Raw genomic sequence first — 25,137 nt, 5'->3', positions numbered from 1 at the left:
AAATGTATTATGGTGACCCCACAGACTTATATTCTTTCTAGAATTAGTTTTTGATCATGTTTGTTATACTGTGTTACAACAAGTAGCCAGGATTAGTCAGATATCTTCATATAGTTGTTTTTTTTAAAACTAGATTTATATTTGAGAAAGTGAAAGTTTGAGATAATGTCTGGTGTTTTAAATTGAAAAAAATAATAGAAAAATATTTTAATATAATTGAATCAGTATTTAATTCATTTTTTTTAATGAACTACTAGATATTTGAGGCGACCCCACATGGGATCACGACCCGAAGGTTGAAAAACACTGTGCTAGATGATGCTTTTACAAACTGTAAATGAATGTAAAATCCCACCTGTGTGGATGATCTTGTGTCTGTCCAGGTTACCGATGCTGTTGAAGATTCGGCCACAGATCTCACAAGGATGGATGTACCTTTAGGGAGTGACATTAAATAATTAAACATGACTTAATACTCTACATTAATATGTATTTTTACATGAATCTAGACCAGAGGAGCCCAACCTTTTTTGGCTCAACGACCCCCTTCCCTATTATTTCTGAATCCAATTAACCACTTTTGTCTGACTACAATGTTTTGCTCAGAATACTATGAAAAAAACAAATATAAAGTGTAATTATGGAATGGATGAGTGATAAGTAATGTCAATAAGTTGAATGAAACAGTATTTACTATTTAGTGCCTCCTGAATAAATTTAGTTCTATGGTTTTTATTGTTTCTGTCAGTCCAGTACAGTTAATCATTTTTTACTAAAAATAAACATTATAAAACAGTCTCTCTCTGCCATCAGAATCAAAATCATTGTATTTGTCATGGCACAAAAGCACAACAAATGTGTAGAAAGAAAATAGGGTAAAAGATGTCAGCAATAATTTAAAAAAATGATTAAAGAATACAATATATAGACAACGGCCAATATAAAATAAAAAATAAATTAAATAAAAAAGGAAAGGGGTGGGATAGACATTTACATATGAAATAAATATTGCACAGTGTACCCCTGGGGTATATGTACCCCCATTTGACAAACCTCTGTTCTCGGTGGTGAATAAATGTAATTTTGTGAGCCACACGCTTGTTTTTTAATGCTTTATTTTTTATTAATCATAATTAACACGTTAAAGTAACAACCCTACTATTTCCCCACATTTTATTGCCATATTTTTGCTCCTTTTAATGCATTTTTGCTGCATTACTCCCATTTCTGCCACTTCATCAAATTTCAATGCCTTTTCTGTGCAATTTTTCCACTTTAAAGACATTTTCGTCACAAACTCTTTCCTCCATTTTTCCCACCTAATGTCACACATTTTTTTTTTAAACTTAATTTTTTGTTGTAGAGTTTCTCTACTACATAGCAATCTTTGAATCTGTAAGCTCCTTCAGGAAAAATAAAAATAAAAACAAGGCAGAGAAGCAACCTAGTATAGCAATACATAACACAACAATAACAACACAGCAGGCACCCAAGGGGTTAAACCGGAAACTATAACAGAATAATACAATGTTAGCAATGGACAATAATGTAATTAGTCTTTTAGATTCATACAATTACATGTCCACTGTATATTGATAACATGTATAAATTCCCTATAGTAGTTTATAAAGATACAAGGGTATGTCACACATTTTAACCCATTATTGTCACTTTTAACCTCTTTTCACCATATTTTTTTTTTGACAATTTAACCACACTCACAATTTACCAAGTTAAACCAATTGTTGCTACTTTTTAAATTACATTACCCAAACCCCACTCCCCCATTTCAGCCACTTTTAAGCCAATATTGACACTTTTAACCCTTTCTATCATTTTTCTCCCTGTTTTTAGCCACTCTGATATTGAACTTTTAACCTATTTCTGTGTTTTTTAATATCCCATTTCATCACCTTTTCCACCATTTTTGGCCACTTTTAACCCATTTTATTTCTGACTAAAACAATGATTTACATCTTTAAGATGACTATGATCTATGGCCCTAATAATAGTAGTTTATAAATACAATGGCCAACATACAATAAAAAAATAAATAAAGAAGATAAAAAGGAAAGGGGTGGGATGGACATGGATATGAAATCAATACATTATATGTACCCCCATTTGAGAAACATTGATCGAGACAAACCATTGTTCTCAGGGGTGAATAAATGTAATTTTGTGATCCACGTGTTGGTAGGTGAATGTGTGTGTTCTTACTTCTGCACTGCGGGGTCAGGCAGTTGCTCTCTGTGGATGACCAGGTGAGCGTTGTACGTGGCCTTCAGAGCGAAGCGTCGGTTACAGATGCTGCAGCCGTAGCCGCGCTCTTTGTGCTGCTCCATGATGTGCTTCAGGTACTCTTTGCCCTTTGCAAACGACAGCTGAGGACAAAGAAGCAGGACATGACCGTCATACAGAGGAGAACAGAAGGATGACCTCCAACATTCTGTGAGTCCACCCGTGGCGTACTTGGCACTTTTTGCAGTTGTACTTGTGATGCTCGGCATCGTCTTCATCGTCGTCCTCGTCAGTTTCGTCGCTGTCGCCCGGTGATATGCCGATCCTCTTTATGAAGTCCTCTCTCTCCTGCTCGTCCATTAAGGCTATGTCCTGGAACAAAAAACATTCTGTCATGTTTCAAAAGCAGATATTTACACTACACATTATATGTGTGAATGTTAATAAATACTACGGGTGTAAGGATACTCTGCCTTCTTTTTTTGGCTCGATTAAAGCTCTTCTCCTGCTGCTCTTGGTTCAGCCAAGTGTGACATCTTAACAAGCAGCACTAAAACAGCCAAAGCACCCCCTATTGTTGAAGCAGAGTATTGAAGCACATACCGTATTTTACGAGCTATTGAACGCACCGCTGTATTGGCCGCATTCCAATAATTTAGCAATTTTCCAAGAAAAATCCACGGAAAGGCCGCTCCGTGACAAAGGCCCCACCCTATTGGCTGATGAGGGTGCCCTTTAAACGACTCGGCCAATCAGAACGGGCAGGTAGGTGGGCTGCTGTTCTCCGGTTAACGGAGGTTTCCGTGTATTCTGATCAGTTTCAATGGACGAGTTTCCATCTCCACATGAAATCACATCCTCACTGCACCGTGTCTGCATATCCGTCCGCTCCCCGCGCAGCATCAGACTCTGAGTCAGAATACAGACACAATCGCTTCTGAACAAACTTAACGTGGTTATTTGCCAACTTTATGCTGTTCATTTCTATCATTAACCGGTTGATTTTTATTTTATCCCGAGTGTTTCAGCGTGCGCGCTCTCCCTCTCCGTGTGTGTGTGCGTGCGTGTGTGTGGTTAGCTCTCAGGCTCATAGCCCTGTGAGTGATCGCTCCTGAACAAAGCTAACGCAATAATTTGACAACTTTATGGCGTTTATTATTTGTTTCTATTAACAACTGGCTGAGATATCTCACATTTTAAACCTTATTGTACTGTTTATTCACTCTTCCCGTAAATGCATACGAGCCAGCACCGCTCCACAAACGTCAATCTATTACTGTTATTTTTAAACAATCAGAAATCTTGTTTTATATATACATTTATAAATAAAAACAAATATTCAACAGATGTATGATTTCTGCTGTTAATAAAGCTGTGAGAGCATTACTTTCATCACATTATCCGAAGCTCGTTTTTGAACATTCAGTTTACTGTGATGTTCAGTGGCTGTTACATTTCATTCATTCCGCTGTCGGGGTGACTGTCAGTAATATTCAGCCTCCCAACACCCGTTTTCACTGGACAGGTGTGTGACTGACTGAAAAATGCACATAAAGCGCATCGTCACATTGGCTGTACCGTCAACTTTTACAGAAAAAAATAGCGTCCTATACGCCGGAAAATACGGTATACTGTGCTGTATCCACTTTAATTCCCTCTTATTTGCATCGATTTTTAGCCGATTTAGGATATATCCTTACATCCCTAATAAATGGTGGTGTGAAATGTGCCAATTACTGGTTTGTGCATTTTTTGAGATATCCACCATCCTGACTAAACGACACCTGCATGGTGTAACCCTCAGTGTCACCTTGAAGTGGACGTGGATGTGATCTCTCAGGACATCAACACGGAAAAACTTGCGGCCACAGATCTCACAGGTGTACTTCTTGTCCCCGTGCGTTAACAGGTGCTTGTTCATGTTGCTCCTGCAGGAGAACACCTGTGCACACACACACACACACACACACACACCACAGCACCTGATCACATCCTCTGCTTCCTGGTTTTGTCCTGAGGAGGACGTTGACCTGCTGCTCTGAGGACTCACCTTGCCACAGATGGGACAGGGTGACGGTTCCTTCCTGTACTTGGTTCCTTCTTCTCCGTTGGCCTCAAGCTCCTCCCTCTTCATGTGCTTTGATCCTGTTCACAAACATCATTAATCCTACCTCAGCAATGGATTCAGGAGTCTTTTCAGGGACCAACGATCCTTATCATTATGTTATGGTGATATCTATTTCAGAGGACCTTCTCTCTGCTTCACATTAGAGCTGCAACCATTCCTCAAAATTCTTGAATACGAAAAATCATCAATGAATTTTCAATGTCTTAATGCCTTAATTATTTATTTATTTTTACTATGCCTGTATTTGTTGTCTTAGGTTGACACCGCATGTAGTAGAATCTTTTTGCGATACATACGCTTTTAAATTTTCTACTTTGCTTACATTTTTCAATAAAATGAATTAAATTAAGTAGTATTATTGAGTAATTGTCTTATTTTCTGTTGTACATTTAGGCTCGTTAGAGCCTGATATGCAACAAGACCCGAATTGGTCTAAAAATAAATGTAACAAAACTCAAAATGTAATAACTGGTCAATAATGTAATAAGATGAGTTCTAAACATAAAAACTTTTTGTTCTTTATTATATTAATTTAATTTAATGTAATTTAATATGGGGCAGGCGAAACATTGTCCCTCTATAATAGTGTAATCATTTTATCATATCATAGAATGAGTCAATGATTTATGAATTAAAGGGCTTATTGCTTCAAGGTAGAGATCATACACAAATAAATATGTATGTGTAATGTAAAATAATAAAATTATTGCAGAGTAATACTATTTTCCCTGCCCCATATTGTAATAACGGTAACAAAACAAATTACCAAAAATGCCAAGATTATGTAAATGTCAGAGTTCTCCAAAACACTTTAATAACATATATATACTAATATACTTACATATTTGAAGCAATAAGCCCTTTAATTCATAAATCTGTGAAATATTCTATGACAGTGGTTCTCAAACTTTTTTGGCTCAAGTACTCCCTTTCTCTTATTTCTGTATCCAAGTTCCCCCTTTTTTAGACTAAAACTATACATAATAATGGAATAAATGAGTGTGATAACACACATTTTAAAGAAACTCATTTTGTAAATAAGTGGAAAGAAACAATATTTAGTGCTTCCTGAATAGAATTGTTTTTATAGTTTTTATAATTTCTGGTCATCTACAGCCAGCGTGGGACCAAGACTGACTCTTGTATTTTCAGTCCATGCCCCCATTTGAGAAACACTGTTAAACTAAACAATAATGTGACAAAACTTTATGTAAACCGCTCTATTGTTTGCTGGTTCTCGAACCTTTTTGGCTCAAGTACCTGCTTTCTTTATATTTCGGAATCCAAGTCCCAAATGTGTCCAACTACAATATTTTGATTATAGAAAACTATTTGAACAGTGAAACAACTAGAAAGCATAATGATGGAAAGAACGAGTGATAACAAACATTTTAAAGATTCTTATTTTGTAAACAAGTGGAAAGAAGCAGTATTATGCAGTGGTTCCAAACCTTTTTTGGATCGTGACCAAATTATGATATCAAAACGCCAAAGACATTTTTTATCTAGAATTAGTTTTTGATCATGTCTGAGCTCAGATTTTTTTTTTTTTTTTCTTTTTACAGCATTTTAGTTGAACTAGATTCACAAAGTTAAAGTATAGAAATACAGTTGTTTAAGATTGTGAGTTGTTTTAATTAAATAAAATAAATAAATTATAATCACAAAACTTAAAAAAATCTATTTACATTTTTCAGAAATTCTCCAAGCGACTCCACGTGGGGTCACTAAGTTGAAAAACACCAACTTAATGGCTCCATCCAGTGGCTTTTATTTAACAATTAAGGTTGTTGTTGCATAACAAGGCTTTAAATGAACAGAAATGTAATTTATCTGATTAATAGAATTATCGATAGAATACTTGATTACCACACTATTGGATAGCTGCAGCCCTACTTTACATGTTAATGTCACATGTTCGGTTGGATCTGCAGCGTGTGTTTGAGGTACGCACCCACTCCGTGCCTCCTGTGGTGCTCCTGCATCACATCTTTGCGGTAGAACATCTTGTTGCAGATCTCACAGGAGTACAACTTCTCTCCGTGCTTCTTCTTGTGCTTGGAGAGGTTGCTGTTGGTGGAAAAGAAGCGCGAGCAGATGTCACACTGGAACGTCTTGTCATCTGCAAAACAGAAGGAAAAACAGGAAGCCGTGCAGTGAGAAATAAAGGAGGAGCAAAATAACAAGTCGAGTAAAAATGAGGGACCTGTACCTGTACGGCAGTTGTGGAACTTTAAGGCATTTTCCAGGCGGAAAGATTTCTCACAGGTGTTGCATTTGTATTTGTAGTCCTGGTCGGTCTATGGAAGGAAAAGCAGCTCATGAGGACTGGAACTGAAACCCTGCAGGATGCGGCTCGTGGACTACGTACCATGTTTTTGCTGTGCTTGTATGAGATGTGCTGCTTCAGACTCTCTTTTCGACTGAACAGCTTATCACACTCATCACACTTAAACAGTTTATCACCTGTAGAGACAGTAATGTAGATTATAGATGTCATTTCCCAGACAATAACCTCAGCGCTGATCATCTTCAGCATCACCTTCCTCATACCGTGAGATCGGACGTGTCTGTTGAGATTGCTGCTGTTCTGGAACACCTTGCTGCACAGCGAGCAGCGGTAAACCCTCTTGTGCTCTCTGACTTTGTGCCGCCTCAGGACAGTACCGCCATCAGGGGAAGTGAGCTGAGGGCTACACGCTACATCTGTTGCTATGGCGACAGGCTCTGAGCTCTCAGCGGGGAGTTTGCCATCTGAAATGACAAATGGACTTAATTTATATAGCGCTTTTATGCCTACACTAAAGTAGTCTCAAAGCGCTTTACAATATCAACTTATTCACCCATTCACACACCAATGGAACTAAGCTGTAATGCAAGGCGCTGGTCAACCACGGGGAGCAACTTAGGGTTCAGTGTCTTGCCCAAGGACACTTCGACGCATATACAGGTATAGACTGGGATCAAAGACCAGGACTTTTACTTTGAAAGACACATTTTTATCACGTAACGGGATTAAAGGGATATTATTTTAGTTAGTCATAATAATTTGTAAGTTTATAATGAATTTGAATTTTTCTCCCACAGTACAGAAAACTTACATTGGGTTTACTGGAGTCTTTAGGTAAATGTGGAGTGAATGTGTGGCTATTGTGTTGACAAAAAGTGTTTCTATTGTGTCTTATTTTTGTTTTGTCTTGGTAACCTATTAATCTGCACAGTTACGTTATTGCACATTAAGTCTGAATATTGTTCGATCCCTTCATGTCTGTGTAGTTTTATCATTGTGTGAATGTTATTTCACCTGTCTTTTCTGCAGGGTGAACTTCTTCTCAGGGAGAATAAATTACCTTAACCTCAATTATGCAATGTTATATTGTAGCTTTCTGTGTTTCTTCATTGTTGTAAGAGAAAGCTTTTCACATACTCCAAATTTTCTTCCTGCTGCTCGATTAGCATTTTCTGATATATACACACACATATACAGTATATAGGTGCTGGTCATATAATTAGAATATCATGAAAAAGTTGATTTATTTTAGTAATTCCATTCAAAAAGTGAAACTTGTATAATGTATCTCAGAAAATTAGAATATTGTGCAGAGGTTCAATATTGAAGACACTTGGTGCACCTGCAAATGCCTTGAAATGGTCTCTCAGTCTAGTTCTGAAGGCTACACAATCATGGGGAAAACTGCTGACCCGACAGTTGTCCAAAAGACAAGGAGGACAAGACACAAAAGGTCATTGCTAAAGAGGCTGGCTGCTCACAGAGCTCCGTGTCCAAGCACATTAATAGAGAGGTGAAGGGAAGAAAAAAGTGTACAAGTAATAGAAATAACCACGCCCTGGAGAGGATTATGAAACAAAACCTCGCATTCCTTGTGTCAAGCCACTCTTGAACAAGAGACAGCATCAGAAGCGTCTCATCTGGGCTAAAGATAAAAAGGACTGGACTGCTGCTGCGTGGTCCAAAGTGATGTTCTCTGATGAAAGTAAAAGTTGCATGTCCTTTGGAAATCAAGGTCCCAGAGTCTGGAGGAAGAGCGGAGAGGAACAGAATCCACATTGCATGAGGTCGAGTGTAAAGTTTCCACAGTCAGTGATGGTTTGGGGTGCCATGTTAAGTGCTGGTGTCGGTCCACTGTGTTACCTAGGTCCAAGGTCAACGCAGCCATCTACCAGGAAGTTTTAGAGCACTTCATGCTTCCTTCTGCTGACCAACTTTATGGAGATGCAGATTTAATTTTCCAACAGGACTTGGCACCTGCACACAGTGCCAAAGCTACCAGTACCTGGTTTAAGGACCATGGTATCCATGTTCTTAATTGGCAAGCAAACTAGTCTGACCTTAACCCCATAAAGAATCTATGGAGTATTGTGAAGAGGAAGATGCGAGACGCCAGACCCAACAATGGAGAAGAGCTGAAGGCCACAATCAGAGCAACCTGGGCTCTCATAACGCCTGAACAGTGCCACAGACTGATAGACCCCAATGCCACGCCTCATTGCTGCAGTAATTCAGGCAAAAGGAGCCTCAACTAAGTATTGAGTGCTGTACATGTTCATACTTTTCATGCTCATACTTTTCTAGAAATCTTTTTTTTGTATCATCTTGAGTAATATTCTAATTTTCTGAGATACTGAATTTGGGATTTTCATTAGTTGTCAGTTATAATCATCAAAATTAAAAGAAATAAACATTTGAAATATATTAGTCTGTGTGTAATGAATGAATATAATATACAGGTTTCACTTTTTGAATGGAATTACAGAAATAAATCAACTTTTTCATGATATTCTAATTATATGACCAACACTTGTATATATACACAGTATAGCCAAACTATGGAAAAAGAAAAAAATAATTTTCTATCAGATAAAGAGGCCTCATAGATAAATCAATCAAAGATCATTTGTTCTCTGAAATTGCCACTATAAAGTTTGTTTTGTACACCACTTTTTTTTTTGTTGTAATCTGATTTTTGCACTTTTGACAATATATCTGATGTCTGCAGTAATTTTTAAGTGCAATAAAAAAAAAATCGAAAAAATGATTAACTCGTCATCAAGCTCTGCAGAAGCCTGATAACGATACTGGCCAATTCAATCAGGTGTGTTGGAAGAGGGAAACATCTAACACATGCTGGATAGGGGCTCTTAAGGACTAGGATTGGCCACCCCTGAAATAGATAATGAAAGTCACAAGGTGAAGTCAAAAGTGAAATTTTTGATCATGTGAACTCTAGCAGACGTTTCACCTCACCTCTGTCACCTTTATGTTTACTGGTCACAGCTGCAGGTCGGCGGCCCTTGGCTCTCCTTCCTCTCTTCAGGTTTGGCTTTGCTGCTCCGTGGCTGCTCTGGTCCTCCTGCTCATCTTCCTCCTCTTCCATGGGGGGAAACAGACACTCTTCCTGTGGTGGGAGCTGCTCAGCACTGAGCACTGTCAGTGTCTTCACCTCACCAAGATGACTCAGCACAATGTCTGGGATCCACAGAAGAAAACAAGAAAGCACTCAATTATTTTTATTTATTTTTTATTTTTATGCATGAACAATGTATAATTTTACAAGTTTGTAAAGCACACAACGGGCCAAATTGCTTCCCTAAGTCAGGGGTTCTCAACCTTGGGGTCACCAGATGCCTTCAAGAAACGAAGAATATTTTTTGAACAATTTGCTTATTTTTACCCTTTTTCTGCAATTACCAAACTTGTCACATTTGTTTTTTGGCAATTTTCCATATCTCTACAAATATAAGTTCAATGCTGTCATTTCTGAAAAGCTAATCTCAAGTGGAATAATTTATTTTAGTGGACCAAAGCTGTACCATCTACCAGTAAAAAGATCAGTAGGTGTCAAAATTCATGATGTCACAAAAAAAAAAAAAGTTGAGAACCACTGCCATAGGTGGCCATGGTTTGGCCCACAAGCCATATGTTTAACAATATGATATATTACATGTTCTATCTTTAAAACAATAGTAAGAACGCCAGAAATAAAGTGTGATAATGGTAGTTCTTACCTCTGTTGTCACTTTCAGCCACTGTCTGAATTTGCACCCCATTCTTCTCTATTGTCTCTGTTTCACCAAAATAACACCACATTAGATTAGGATGGAAGTAAATCTACAAAAACATCACCTCTATCTCCACTTTTAGTGCAAAAGATGAAATAAGTGCACCTGGCTGTGACCGATGGGCATGAAAAGGAGGCTTCAGCATTGGTTTCTCCATCTTCTTAGCGTAGAAAGCTCCATACCACACTCTGAGCTCTGTGCCCGGCAGAACATCCTGGAGAACACACCATCAATCACAGTCAAGGCCAGATTCTCAAGGGATTGTGGGTAAAGGTAGCCAAAGGTACCTGGGAGGTGTTGAAGTAAACGTCATCGTCCTGCTGGTAGGCCGTCAGATTCTGTTGTTTGTGGTCAGTAGCAGGACGCACCAGCATCATCCAGTTACAGTCCTCCTCACTGCTGGAGTCGAAGCACACCACCACGCCGTCCTTCTGAAAGATCTGACCAATGGGACGAGGACAAGGTGTTCACATTAAAGATGGGCAGCTTTTATCACAGCAGGGGCCACAAACATTATTCTCTGATTCGAGGGTCACACTATTAACACTCGGAACAATGACCAACCGCAGCATTATTACATGAAAGAATAAAGTGTTTATGTCTTGGAATCATTTAGAATACTTTCCACTCATTTTGTGTGTTTTTGTTGTTTATTTTATCATTCATTATGTATTTACTTTTTTTTGTGTTTTTGTTGTCATTTTGTAAATGTTATATTATTTCAATATCTAATGTTGCAGTCATTTGTATTTTTGTTGTAATTTTTGTATATTTCTATTTCATTTTGTATATTTCACACTCATTTAGTGTATTTTGAGTATTCCGGTACATTTGACTATTTTTTGGAGTAACTTTGTATATTGTTTTATCACTTTGTATGTCGTCGCTTTGTTTTGGAGAAATCTCTATATATTTTTCCCTCAATTTGTAAGATTTTTTTCTGTTGTTTTTTGTTTTTCTTGTCATTTTGTGTGTTTTTGGAGATGATGTGAACATTTACTTTGAGGGTCACACAAAACTAAGCCTGGGGCCATAATTTGGTATATTTTGCACTCATCTAGTGTATTTTTTGTCTTCTGGTGTACATTTTAATCACTTTTTTTTAGGAGACATTTTGGATTTTTCTTTTCTCATTGTATATGATGTCACTTTGTGTTTTGAAGTATTTTTGTATATTATATTTCTCTCTACTATTGTTGTTTTTGTCTGTTTTATGTTTTTCTTGTCATTTTGTGCATTTTTGGAGTCATTTTGTGTTTTTGTCTTCCAATATTTTGTCTTTTTGTATATTTTAAATAAATTTTCTATATTCTTGTATCTTGTTTTTTTTGTGCATTTTTGGAGCCAATCTGTACATTTACTTTGGGGGCCACACAAACCTAGGCCTAGGGCCGTCAGTTTCCCGTGTCTGCTCCTAACGAACATGTGTGTGTCGCTGCTCCAGCTGCACCTTCAGAGGAAATGCTCCTTCCAGTTCCTTGTCCAGGTGAGAAACTCTCTTTGCCTCAAAGGGCCCAAAGCGGGTCCTCTTGACCAGCCGGCGCTGAACAAATATTCCCTCCTTTCCATTGGAAACAGCTTTGATCTCCAGGCTGCTTGGTAGAGATGACCTGAACCAGACCAGCATCATAAAAAAATAATCAGCATACAATTATTTTAAATCTCCATCAAAGGTTTGACTGGATTCATTTCAAAACAAAGGGACGGACATAATCAACTTTCTTAAAGGTCCAGTATTATGCTATTTTAAAACCCCCAACAACAGAGTATTTGAGGTTTATTTTCCCAAACTCGCCTGTTTTCTGGAGTTTTAGCCCTCTGAAAAGTCACTTTCAGAGCGTTCCTAAAAACAGGCAGTTGTTCAGTGCTGCTTCAGCATGTGTGCTTATCAAAGCAGCAGCAGCAGTAAATCATTAACAGTTTCCCTTCTCCTCCTCACCTCACAGGATTAGTCCATTTAAGACGATAGTCTTATTTTGTCCGACCACTGCATTGCATCGGGTCACAAACACCACAGATCATCCCATGAAAGCGATACAACCCGGTATAACGGCTACTAAAAGTGGAACTGATCATGAGCGCTCTTTGGTTTATCTATAAACTGTTCGTAAAAATAATAACTGTGATATTAACCATAATACAGTATATTTTCTAGGTTTGTTTTAGCTGTGAGGTAGTCTGAGAGGGAGGAACTCACATTGTGATAGGGTAGGAGGAGCCAGGATTGTCAGGATAAGGAGTTTTCGCGTTAGGACGTCACAACGCGAGAAAAATCTAACTCGCCTGTTTGGTACTGACTTTTTACAAAATGTGGAATAACAAGAAGGGAGGGAGGAAACAGAAATTTTCCAGCATTGGCCCTCTGAATGAGGCTAAAAGAATGTATATCACTGTAGCAAAACCATTATATAGTGAATTTTTCACAATACTGCCCCTTTAAGGTAAACTTTACAAAAGCAATTGTAATAAAATAATTTTTTAGTTTAATAGCCGTGCGCGTAAAGACAGAGGCTTTTCCCTGGCCTGTGTTTCTGCTCATGTCAATCATTTGACTGAGGGATCAAGAGTGACTTATTTTCCTAAAACAGCATCATCTGTCTTGTAGATTCTCTAAACATCAAAGTGGATTATTTAGTATTGGTTTAACGGTGAACTTTAATGTTTGAGGCTTTCTACTGAAGTCAGAGGCTGTTTTCCTTACCATAGATAAAATGTGCTGGTCATGCTGAGTCATCCTGAGATGACGAGTGAGGAACAGTCTTTCCTTGTGTCGTCTCTGACATCAGATTAATTCCAAACATTCTACTCAGCACTAACATGACTAAAATCAAAAATTACACACAGCTTTTCTCTCCCTGCTTTTACGGACCTGAACACATCACAGATACATCACTACATTACATTGATATTTGTTAATTATCAATAAGATATCTCCTCTCATTGTCATATATATATTCTTTGATTTACAATCCAGGTCCTGGAGGCGAGATCTTCTCTTACTGCAGTGAGTGGCTGTTAACAAGCGCTAACACACATTCCTTACACCAGAGGTCACCAACCTTTGTGAAATGGTGAACTACTTCAAAAGAACTGAATAGTCCGAAGAGCTGCCAGTTTGATATACACTCCTGAAACATTAAAATGTCATGGTTTTACTCTAATTAGAGGGAAAGTTAATGCAGAATAATAAGTAGGAAATGCCTCATTTTCAACATAAAACTAGGGCTGGGAATCATGCTGTGACAATGTATTGCGATCTAAGTATTTCATATGAGCCAATATCGATAATTATTGATTTTTAATTAACTTATTTAAAATAAGGATCAGGAGGGAAAATTAAGGCTGAAGATGAATTTAAAATTATTTTATTTTAAATGTAACCTTAACTGTTAAAAAGAGGTCAACACAACAGTGGGAAAAAAAAACTAAAAAACTGTCAAATAAATAAATCATTGTGGAAAGATAGACATTAAATAAATTCTTAACCCTCCTATTATCCTCAAATATTTCTAACACATTTCACTCTTGGGGTCAATCTGACTCTGACCCCAGGGATATTTGTCTCCAGACACACAAGTGTCAGACACTTTGTTTTGTTGTCTAATACATAAATAACATTTTCATTATTACATTTTGACCTGTTCTCTAGTGCCACCATCAGGCCAAATTATTCAATTTAAATTAATTTATCTTGAATAGTTTTCATCCAAATCTTCACAAATTTACCGACAACATTAATTTCTACAAGAGTATGAACCCTATTGGTGGTGGTGATGATATGACCTTTCATACAACCATCAGGTCAAACTTTCAGTTTTAGAACACATGATGACTTGCTGTCTTCAACATGGCTGACTGCATATCTGGTGGGGCCTGGAACCATTTTTACAATATTAGCAGCACTAACTGTACCCTGCTGTTGAAGTGGGGACTATATTATCTTTCCATTTTTGGAAGGGATTGTGATTGTGTCTTCTGGAGGGTCAACACTCTCATTCTCATCACTGTTGAAATCAGGGACCCCTCAAGGCTAGGCAAGGCAAATGTATTTGTATAGCTCATTTCATACTCAAGGCAACTCAATGTGCTTTACATGATAAAACATTCAATTGTTTAAAATCAATAAGAACATTTAAAATTATCAGTAAAATCAATTAAAATCATCATGACATCAACAACATGACTAAAAATCTCTCTCTCAATCATACGCAGTAGAGAAAAAAAGTGCCTTTAACTTTGATTTAAAAATGTTCACATGTGATGCTGACTTCAGCTCTGCTGGCAGTTTGTTCCACTTCTTTGCAGCATAACAACTAAAAGCAGCATCACCATGTTTACTGTGAGCTCTGGGCTCCACTATCTGACCTGTGTCCATAGATCTGAGAGACCTGCTGGGTTCATACCTGACTAACATGTCACTGATGTATTCTGGACCAAACCCATTCACAGATTTATACATCAGCAGCAGAACTTTAAAGTCTATTCTGAGGCTGACTGGGAGCCAGTGTAAAGACTTTAAAACTGGAGTAATGTGTTCTGACCTCTTTGTTCTGGTTAAGACCCGAGCTGCAGCGTTCTGAACCAGCTGTAGCTGTTTGATGCTCTTTTGGGGGATTCCTGTCAGAAGACCATTACAATAGTCCAGTCTGCTGGAGATAAAAGCATGGACCAGTTTCTCCTGATCTTTCTGAGTCATTAAATCTTTCACTCTGGAGATGTTCTTTAGGTGGTAGAAGCTGTTTTTGTGATAGAGTTGATCTGACTGCTGAATGTAAGATCTGAGTCAATCAGAACACCAAGGTTTTTGACTTGGTCTTTAGCTTTTAAAGGTCGAGACTCAAGATAATTGCTGACAGCAGTCCTCTTTTCCTTGTTACCAAAGACAATCACCTCCATCTTGTCATGGTTTAGTTGAAGGAAGTTTTCACTCATCCAGCAGTTTACTTTTTCTAAACAGTCACACAACACCTCAATGGGACCATGGTCATCTGGGTTCAGTGATAGATATAGTTGTGTGTCATCTGCGTAGCTCTGATAATCAACCTTACAGTTCTGTAAAATTTGTCCTAAAGGAAGCATATAAAGGTTAAACAGAAGGGGTCCAAGAACAGAACCCTGAGGAACCCCACAGGACATTGGTAATCTGTCAGATTCAAAGTTTCCAATGCTTACAAAATAGCTTCGCTCCTCCAAGTATGACTTAAACCATTGCATTACTTTTCCATTTAGTCCAACCCATGTTTGCAATCTGTGCAACAAAATTGTATGATCTACAGTGTCAAATGCAGCACTTAGATCCAACAGAATGAGAACAGATACTTTTCCTGAATCAGTGTTCAACCTTATGTCATTGATCACTTTGATAAGAGCAGTTTCAGTGCTGTGATGAGAACGAAAACCTGACTGAAATTTATCAAATATTTTGTTGAATGTTAAGAATTGACTCAGTTGGTTGAAGACCACATTCTCAATGATCTTGGCCATGAATGGAAGGTTGCTGATTGGTCTATAGTTAGCCAGTATAGAGGCATCCAGTGTTCTCTTTTTTAACAGCGGTTTCACAGCAGCTACTTTCAGGGATTTTGGTACGGTGCCTGATTGGAATGAACAGTTTATTATCTGACACAAATCAGTGACAATTGACTTTACAACAGTTTTAAAGAAGTTTGAGGGTATTGTGTCAAGGCAACACGTTGATGGATTCAGCTGCTGAACAGTCTCTATTGTTTTTGGGTTCACTGTAATAAACTCTAACATTGTAGTTGACTCATCCCTCAGTGGTTGAAGCTGTTCAAGCTTTTTGTGATTTTGCTGGTTTGTTCTGATGTTTGACCATATTGGTTGTATTTTTTCATTGAAATATACAGCAAATTCATTGCATTTTCCAGCTGACAGTAATTCAGGGGCTATCTGATCTGGGGGGGTTGTGAGCTTTTCAATTACAGAAAACAACGTGCGAGAGTTGTTGACATTTTTGGCAATAATTTCAGAAAAGTATTGCTGCCTTGCTTTGAACAAGCCATCATTGAATTTTCGCAGACTTATTTTGTACAGTTCTAGATGAATTTGGAGTTTTGTTGATCTCCATTTACGCTCAGATCTTCTATAGTCAGATTTCAAATTCTGCATTATCTCAGTCCTCCTCCAAGGTGTTTTCTGTGTGTTTGGTTTTCTCTTAGTTTTGATTGGAGCCACCACATCTTTGACATTACAGACTTTTCTATTATACTCATCCAGAAGATCATCAACTGTCTCAGCACTCAATGTTGGTGTCATTGCTATGGCTTCCATAAACTGTGCACTTGTGTTCTCATTTATGTACCTTTTCTTTAAACACACATAACTAGGGGGAACAGATGTTACAGTCTCTAGGTCAAAAAAGACACAGAAATGATCAGATAGAGCTAAGTCTCTGACATCAACAGCAGAGATATCAACACCTTTAGAGATAACCAGATCCAAAGTGTGACCTTGAGTGTGTGTCGGACCAGTCACATGTTAAGACTAAAAGTATCCATTAAAGCATAGAGTTCTTTGGCAGTATTGTCCATGTTATTGTCTACATGAATATTTAAGTCACCTGTTATTATTAAAAAGTTGTATTCAGTGCATACAACTGACAGCAGTTCAGCAAACTCATCCATGAATTCTCCAGAATATTTTGGGGGTCTATAAACGACTAAAAACAGAACTCTTGAATCACCCTTCAGTAAGAATGACATATATTCAAAGGAGATAAAATCACCAAATGTTATTTCTTTGCACTGAAATATTGATTTAAAAATGGCAGCAACTCCACCACCTTTCCTGGAAGTACAACACTTATTTAAATAAATAAAGTCTTGTGGTGCACTTTCATTGAGAATAGTATTACTGATACCATCATTCAACCATGTTTCATTAAGAAATAAAAAGTCCAAGTGATGTGTCAAAATAATATCATTAATTATTAGTGACTTGTTAACAAGAGATGTAACATTAAGAAGAGCTAATTTTAAAAACTTTACTAGAGACACTGGTGGACTTTTTGGATGACATGTTATAGGAGTCAAATTTTTATCTCTATAAAGCTTTTTGCTTTTCTTTAATTTCACAATTTCAACACATTCTTCTGTCTCAAACACCATCTCCTCTACGTCATTTTCACTGTGAAAGAGCTTTTCAAAAACCTCATTCACAGTAAACCTTTTATATATGAAAGTTTAATTACAATCAATCACAATTACAGAGCCTGAATTAAATAACCTAATAAAAGTTAACCTTACTCTTGTGTTAGCTTTCTGTTAGCATCTCTTATAACGGATCCTAAATCAGGTGTAAATTACACTAAAAACAAACATCTATCATCTAATTTTCTTTCTATTGGTTATCTTCTGACTTCCTAATCAATGAAAATAGAATAAAATGTGGTAAAGCTTGATATGAAACATTTTAATAATTGTTAACTACGTACATATGTGTAGAACTGTACATAGAACTGTAACATGGTTACCCAGGTTTGCGTTAAAATATAATTGACAATTTTTCATAGAATTTACATTGCAATTACAATTACACAGTAAATTATCTCAACTCAATTACAATTTAATTACGATTATGACAGCAACAGATTCTTTAAATAACAATTAGAATTACATCATAATTGTAATTAATTATCAATCACGGAATTACAATTACAATTGACCCCAACCCTGGACACAGAGAACAATGAGCAATGATGTGAATAAAGAGGTGCCATGCGAGCGTTTATATGTTTGCTCCTCCCTTAGTTTGCATGAATTACCAATGTCCTTGCGGGAAAGCCGCGCCCTCCACAAAGTGGGAAATATCAGTTCTACTTTGGCAGGTGCGTAGTAGGTCACACATACACACAGATACACACACCTTCAAGCCTATGGTGTGGGAAAGTTCTCATGAGAATACTGTCAAAAATTGTAAAAACAAAAACTCAAAAACAACTCAACATGATTTCACTGCAAGGAAATCTGTTTCTCATTCTCAGGCTTTAAGGCCGTACTGGTATATGGTATAGGGCGACCGTGGCTCAGGTGGTAGAGGGCCGTCTTCTGATTGAGAGGTTGGGGGTTCGATCCCAGTACCTGACTATGTGTCGAAGTGTCCTTGGGCAAGACACTGAACCCTAAGTTGCTCCCAGTGGTCGACTAGCGCCTTGCATGGCAGTCCTGTCCCACTGGTGTGTGAATGTGAGAGTGATTGGGTGAATGAGCTGATATGTAAAGCGCTTTGGGACTGCTTCAGTGTGGTGATAAAGCGCTATATAAATCAAGTCCATTTACCATATGTAACAATACAAACAGAAATCAGAATAAAGTAATAGGTTGTGTTGTTAAACATCTGTGACATGTAACAAAAAGCTGCTATTCAGTGCAGTCACATAATGGAAATATCTAACCACCATAAGAAAGAAAAAAATAATTCAAGCAAGCACTATTCAACCATGACTTCACTGCAGGTTTTGTGCAAAGAAAACAAGCTGTTCCACCATCTCAGGTTTTAAGGCTGCTCTGGTGCATGTAACAATATATATGTAACAGTGCTAAAAATCCTTTCAGGTGGTGAAACATGAAACTGCTGCTGTGCACAGCGACTGCTGGGCGGCTAAAGCTGGTCCTCTGCCTACATGCCCCAGAATGCCTGGTGGTTCTAGGCCAGAATATTTTTTAACAAAGTTCAGCGAAACTGTTGAACATTCTACTGCAAATATTTTCTATTGACATTGATCATATGTCTATCACGACTTATATTGTTATTGTTTATCACCAGCCTTACAGGAAACACTTAATTTGTCTACAACCTAGCAACCTTCCAGCTTCTTTAAAGCAGCTGGAAATGGAACATTTATAATCAGATAAATCCATAATGTAGGTCTCATAGATCAATAAATCAACAATAATTTGCTCCAAAAATAGATCTGAAAAGTAGGAATATCTGCGTGGAAGTTTGAACATTGCATAGTTGGTAGTAGAGTCCTGTAAGCCAGTGGTTCTCAAACTTTTTTGGGTGTTCCCCACATTGAACAAAAGTGAACTTTCAAACCCCACCTGCGCCCATTTCCCTCCAAATAATCCTGACAAATAATACATTTTCAAATGTATTCAACTAAAATTTTAAACTAACTTTAACTAATCACCTGCATAAAAACAGGAAATTAATTATTTAAGTCAGCTATTGAGAATTTCTTTATTGTTTCGCTCCATGTGAAGTACTGTACATGCTGACTAAATCAATATTTTTGCACTTTAGTTTCACATTTTGTTCCCGGTCCATACCTCCATTCACCAACAGGGAGGCGTGCCACACACTTCGAGAAGCACTAATACATTACGGAGAATGTGGAGCATTTTGTGAGATTATATTTCTCTTTTCACACATGGTGAAATACTGAGCCTTTTGGCCCATCATCAGCACACTGGTATCAGTTGAAGGACTTTAAAAAGACACTTTGAATACTTTTGCGATTGATCCGACGAGAAAACCAGACTGATTTGGAGCAAACAGCCTCTTCAGTGGAGGAGGAAGTGGCTGGAAATTGTTGACTTCAGGGCTATCGGTGTTAGTTGCATTCACTTCAACAGGGACTTCTGATCGCTAGACGATTACAATTCTTTTTTCAGATACACCTTTATTCTCATAAAATTATGACTATAATCTAAAAATATTCTGACTTTAATCTCAAAATATTCCAACTTTAGTCTCAAAATATTCCGATTTTAAAGGGCCCATATTACGCTAAATTGACTTTTTGGTGCTTTATACATCATAAAAGTGCTATTAGGGCTTCATACACATGCCCAAAGGGTTTTTTCATTGATTCCCTCAATCGTTAGTTAGAGGGTGATTTGCTCCTTTCCTACTGCAGGGTGAGCCCAAACACCGCGCTCCAATTTGATGACACGTTCCCACTTTGATGACGAATTTAACGCAGCACTAAGCAGGAGAAGCCGCGCCTCCAGGAAGCTCTCTGCTGTGATTGACTTATAAACAGACACGCCCACGAAGGTCAGCATTTCTGCATCCTTCGCGCAGTGCTATGTATGTATTTTCTACAGTCTATGTATGTACTGGTGAATGCCCCGCCCCCACGCTCTGTCTAGTGTTTACAAAGCAGCGTGAGCTCAGCTATGGAGTGGGTGGGAGGAGGGCGGGCCGACCTCGGGCCCTATGTCACCGTGCGGGGAGGAGGAAGTATCCCGTCTATAGACACGCCCACTCATGAATATGCATAAGTTGGACGCAAATCAGCCTGTTTATGTAGAGTTGCTCAGAAAGTGACTTTTCAGAGGCTAAAACTCTGGAAAACAGGCATGTTTGGGAAAAAAAACCCTTTTATTGTGGCGCTAATAAGGCGTCATAATAAATCGTATCGTTTAATATCGGGTTATATCAGGATACATCGTATCATATCAAGCAAATCGTGAATCAGGTTCTTGCCAGCGCTGTTGAGCATAGGGGCCCCCGATGTTGTAATTTTTCTCCCCTACAGAGGCATAGTTTTCAGCAGCGTAGGGGGGATTTTCTGTACTTTTTTCCTCTTTTAATCGGTAGCGTCGTAATAATTGTTGCACACTTGGACACAAAAGTAACTTCCAGGCGTGCACAGGTTCTTTAAACTCTATTTTTAATCTGCATAACCGAGAAACGCGTACATCAGCCGCACAATTTAATACAGGCGATTTGCTCGGATGCTCCCGTCTTTACCTGAGGACCCCTGTAGCCACTTAACTGCCCCTGATTCTGCCTGGGTGCATCATCCGCGTAATTACTGTCCAATATAAACAGAGCTTCAACAGGGACGTAGCGTGTAGCATCACATGAATGTGCTCGTCATGTTTATAACTCACAACAGATCATTCTACATGCGTGCGGTCCGATGTGAATACCGTCTGGTTGAAACGTGTTTGGGCTTAAAGAGACATCGGTTTCATTATGGTCGGACGGGTTCAGGCCGTGTTCTCTCGAGCTGGGTCTTCTTTTTTTGGCACGATTAAAGCTCTACTGTGTGTGTCCTCTGCGTGTGTGTGTTTGTTCTAATATTACTGCAGGTCCCACATAATACCTCATTTAAATTTGAAAAGCGCGTCTTGGAATCAGTCTTTTGAATAAAATGTTATTTCTTGTCTCTAAAGTGTGTGATTATTTATTAGTGGAGGACCAACACCAAGCATCAGTAACTCTTTAACTACATTCATCATCAATTCAACAACTTTTAGCTTTAAAGTAAGACTAGAACAAAAAAATTAAAAAAAAAACAACAAAAACACCCAACTTTAGCTTTACTTCACTAAATCTGGCCCTCAGAGAGTTATAAAGGTCAAAATTTTCCAATGGCGCTCGCTCGCACGCCACGCGATCCCCCTGTGCTGTGCCACCTGGTGAGAACCCAGCGTGAATCGTTTGGTTGGATTCATGGCAATGCACACCCCCAGTAGAAATCCTACATCTACAAGCATCTCTTTGCTGACAGGTGTACTGCTACAGGACTGCAGCCCTCCAGGACTAGGTTTGGTGATGTGTGATGATGGTGTTGTGTGTGTGATATTTGAGTTCCTGGGCTCACCGAGCTCTGCTAAGGACGAAGGAGTCCTGGACGGTCACCAGGGGTCCCAGCTCAGGACACTCAGAGTCATGGTACTGGCCACAGTCCTCGCACCCTGTCGTGGATACACATGACACCTGTCAAAGCAGCCCCTCCCTCTGGATGTGTCACACATGCAGTGCTGGAGGTGGACTCATACTCACAGATGAACTCGTCTGGTGCCTGAGCAGCCATTATTATGCCAGCCTGCAGACACAGGAGACGGGTTTGTGTGGGAAAGAATCAAACACAGAAGCACAAACCAACAGTGGTCTTAAAGTGATTTGGGTGGTGGCGTTAGCTTGTTAGCATTAGCTCTGAGGAAGCTGCCTCAGGCTCACTATCAAGTTAAAACTAAAAGTATCAGGTTTAACCACTGCTCATTTAACCTGAACAGATCTCAGTTGCACTTCCTTTTTTTTACTATTGTATTTGATGTTGAAAAAACAAGCAGAAGAATCAAGTAAAACTTATATTTATTTTTATTGAAAATGTATTGATTATTGACAATGAGAGCAGAAAGGTGAACATCCTGTTCATTTAAACTTAAAAGTGTTGGTTGGGCTTTATTTAAATAAAATGTGAAGACATTTGCCAATATATGTTGTTTACTTGTTTGTTTATGTCCATAATACATTTATAGATGATTCCCTTACAAGAAACAACAGGAATCTATGAAACCTCACCTGCACTGTACAGTATTCAGAGATTATTTAACTTACACTGGTTACTAGGGCTGGGCAATATATCGAGATTTCTATTTTGGTGATATAGAAAATTACAATATCAGGAACATGACGTAATTTCCCCTGAAATGTCAGAAAGGCTGTTTACTTCTGGCAATCACAGAATGTAGCGACCTAACGGCTCAGTTTAGTCAATATTTATTTGTTTTTTATTCGCACGTCTTTTGGTTGGTTATTGTTTTAATATTTTTGTCTCCCCTACGTGTAATACAACATGTAAGCGAACAAAGCTTTGTCTTCAAAAACGCGAGGACAGCAGTTCAAGCCACCACTGCTGTGTGCCGCTATGCACCTCCTATTGTGTCCCACGGAACTTTACAGTCAAGTTGAAAATAATATATGATAGAGAAGTGTTTAATGCACCACATAATCATGTTTCGCCAGCTGTTCAATTTGCTGTTAAGTGTCTTTAAATAGTTATATATATATATATATTTTTATTTTTTATTTTCAGGCTACCTGTGAGCAGCTGTAAACTGTGGGATGTTGAGACCATCAGAAGTGGGTCACCAGTTGATATTGACAAGAAATAATTTCTCAGATCGATTCTAAATGCATCCATATCGATTTTCTTTAACAAAAAATTTAATTAAATTTAAAAAAATGTACCTTTATTTCACTAGGAAAGTCTTTTCCACTGCATGAGACATTGTAACTGCACAAAGAAGTGCACTGAAACCTGGGCATGTTGACCAGCTTGTGTTTCTTCAATAAAATCTAAAAAGAAAGTACTAACTTTCTACATTTATTTGTTGTTCTAGGCATATACCTCAGTCATGTTGCACTAAAGTCAAAGCTGGTTTAAAAGCCACAGGCAGATTGTATGTTATTTTTTTTATTTTAGGTTGTTGGCACATGGCATGTTAAAGCCAATGTTTTGAGGGATATATCATATTGTATTGTGGCCTATGTATTGGGATGCGAATCATATTGCCAGGGGAATACACACCCCTAATATATATATACAAAACTCTTCTCACAACAGCACTATATTTGTGTGGATTTACAATAATTCGGTCACAGGTTAATATGAGCTCATAGCGTCTGTTTCATTGAATACAACACATACTAGTGCTGAGAGGTGAATTTATGAGGTGTTGGACACTCGTAGGACACATAATAGGAGGTTAATGAAAGTCTGCAGCATAAATCTCTGTGTAGGACACGTCTTCTGCATGATGTTCAAGTGTGTTTATGTCATTTCACTAGTTCACTTTTACCACCGACACATTGAAGTCGATGTACAAACAATGTCTTTCTGGTGAGACTTCATTTGAAATAAAATTATCAAAATTTATATCGTATATCGCCATTTTGAGAGAAAATATCAAGATATGAGTTTTGGTCCATATCGCAGAGCCCTACTGTTGTTATTTAGGATAAAAAGTTACTGGATCGATTTCAAGTCACTGAATCGCTTCGGATAAAAATGTTTAAATCTAAATGAACTAATATCATCCTTGAATCAAATCGGCAACAGCGAATTGTGATTCGAATGGAATCGTTGCTAAAATCGAATGGTTACAGCCCTAATAGAGATAAATGAAATCACAGGATGCACTCTTCACTGTTGGTGTGAGTGTGAACTTTTCGAGGCTGCAGATGAGATACATGTTGTAAGTGACACTTGAACGCATCACTGCCGCATTACAGCTATATGTCAACACTGGGAGCTCCAGACCGTGGGATACACACTACACAGAGGGATCCGGGATTTGAGTCGCTCCCAAACTCCAGCCGGGTTTTAACTCCGATCTGAGCGGCTCGTCTCCACTACAATGTAACAAAGAACAGTCGGCATGGCGGATGGACCGGAGACGCAGACTACCAACCCGGAGAGCCGCCTTTCAGCGCCAAATAGCGGACAGTGGAGGCAGCTTCCGTCCTCCCTCAACAGGCTGGACACACACACTGCACACTCACTACCAAACCGTGTCGGCATTTGGAGAAAACACGGGATGAATTAGCTGAAAAACACGTTACCTTATCTGTAAGAGACCCGTCATTTATCCAATCCTGACTCCGGGTTCCAATCCGCTCCAGGAACGGCGCAGGACCGGAAACGTGCGGCGCCCATTGCATTGTGGGGTTTGGAGTCTCAATATCAGTCAGCGTTTAATGAGTGATTCACAGAGTTGTAAAGAGTACTGATATATCCTACTCAAGTAGAAGTACTGTTACTTGATTGAAATTGTACTCAAGTACAAGTACAAGTAAGTCATACATAAAATACTCAAGTACAAGTAAAAAATAGCTAAATTAATTAGTACTCAAAGTAAAATATATTATAGTTACTTTCACCCCCCATGTTTATTTTTGGTAATAAATGTTGTCACTGTTCCTTT

General features: G+C 38.3%; 1 protein-coding gene across 3 annotated transcripts in view; it reads right to left on the bottom strand.

Annotated features, from left to right (window-relative positions):
* prdm15 (PR domain containing 15) overlaps positions 1-24,827 on the bottom strand; it is a 31,669-nt gene extending 6,842 nt beyond the window's left edge. For 2 of the 3 annotated variants that reach the window (XM_028467406.1, XM_028467407.1), the window contains exons 1-17: positions 24,776-24,827; positions 22,211-22,253; positions 22,029-22,122; positions 11,901-12,060; positions 10,738-10,890; positions 10,556-10,664; positions 10,397-10,453; positions 9,636-9,857; positions 6,923-7,123; positions 6,741-6,835; positions 6,582-6,669; positions 6,324-6,491; positions 4,292-4,386; positions 4,052-4,183; positions 2,473-2,613; positions 2,221-2,384; positions 356-435 (exon numbers count right to left, since the gene is read on the bottom strand). In XM_028467406.1, the coding sequence (XP_028323207.1) occupies positions 356-435; positions 2,221-2,384; positions 2,473-2,613; positions 4,052-4,183; positions 4,292-4,386; positions 6,324-6,491; positions 6,582-6,669; positions 6,741-6,835; positions 6,923-7,123; positions 9,636-9,857; positions 10,397-10,453; positions 10,556-10,664; positions 10,738-10,890; positions 11,901-12,060; positions 22,029-22,122; positions 22,211-22,241 (1,990 nt within the window). In that variant the 5' untranslated portion in view covers positions 22,242-22,253; positions 24,776-24,827. Of the gene's footprint in view, positions 1-355; positions 436-2,220; positions 2,385-2,472; positions 2,614-4,051; positions 4,184-4,291; positions 4,387-6,323; positions 6,670-6,740; positions 6,836-6,922; positions 7,124-9,635; positions 9,858-10,396; positions 10,454-10,555; positions 10,665-10,737; positions 10,891-11,900; positions 12,061-22,028; positions 22,123-22,210; positions 22,254-24,775 lie in introns of all 3 variants that reach the window. The other variant, XM_028467405.1, reaches the window with a different exon arrangement.
* Positions 24,828-25,137: the final 310 nt, after the last annotated feature.

The sequence above is a fragment of the Gouania willdenowi genome, chromosome 14 (genome assembly GCF_900634775.1).
Source record: "Gouania willdenowi chromosome 14, fGouWil2.1, whole genome shotgun sequence".
Classification (NCBI taxonomy): domain Eukaryota; kingdom Metazoa; phylum Chordata; class Actinopteri; order Blenniiformes; family Gobiesocidae; genus Gouania; species Gouania willdenowi.
This window is presented reverse-complemented; position numbering and strand designations above follow the sequence as displayed.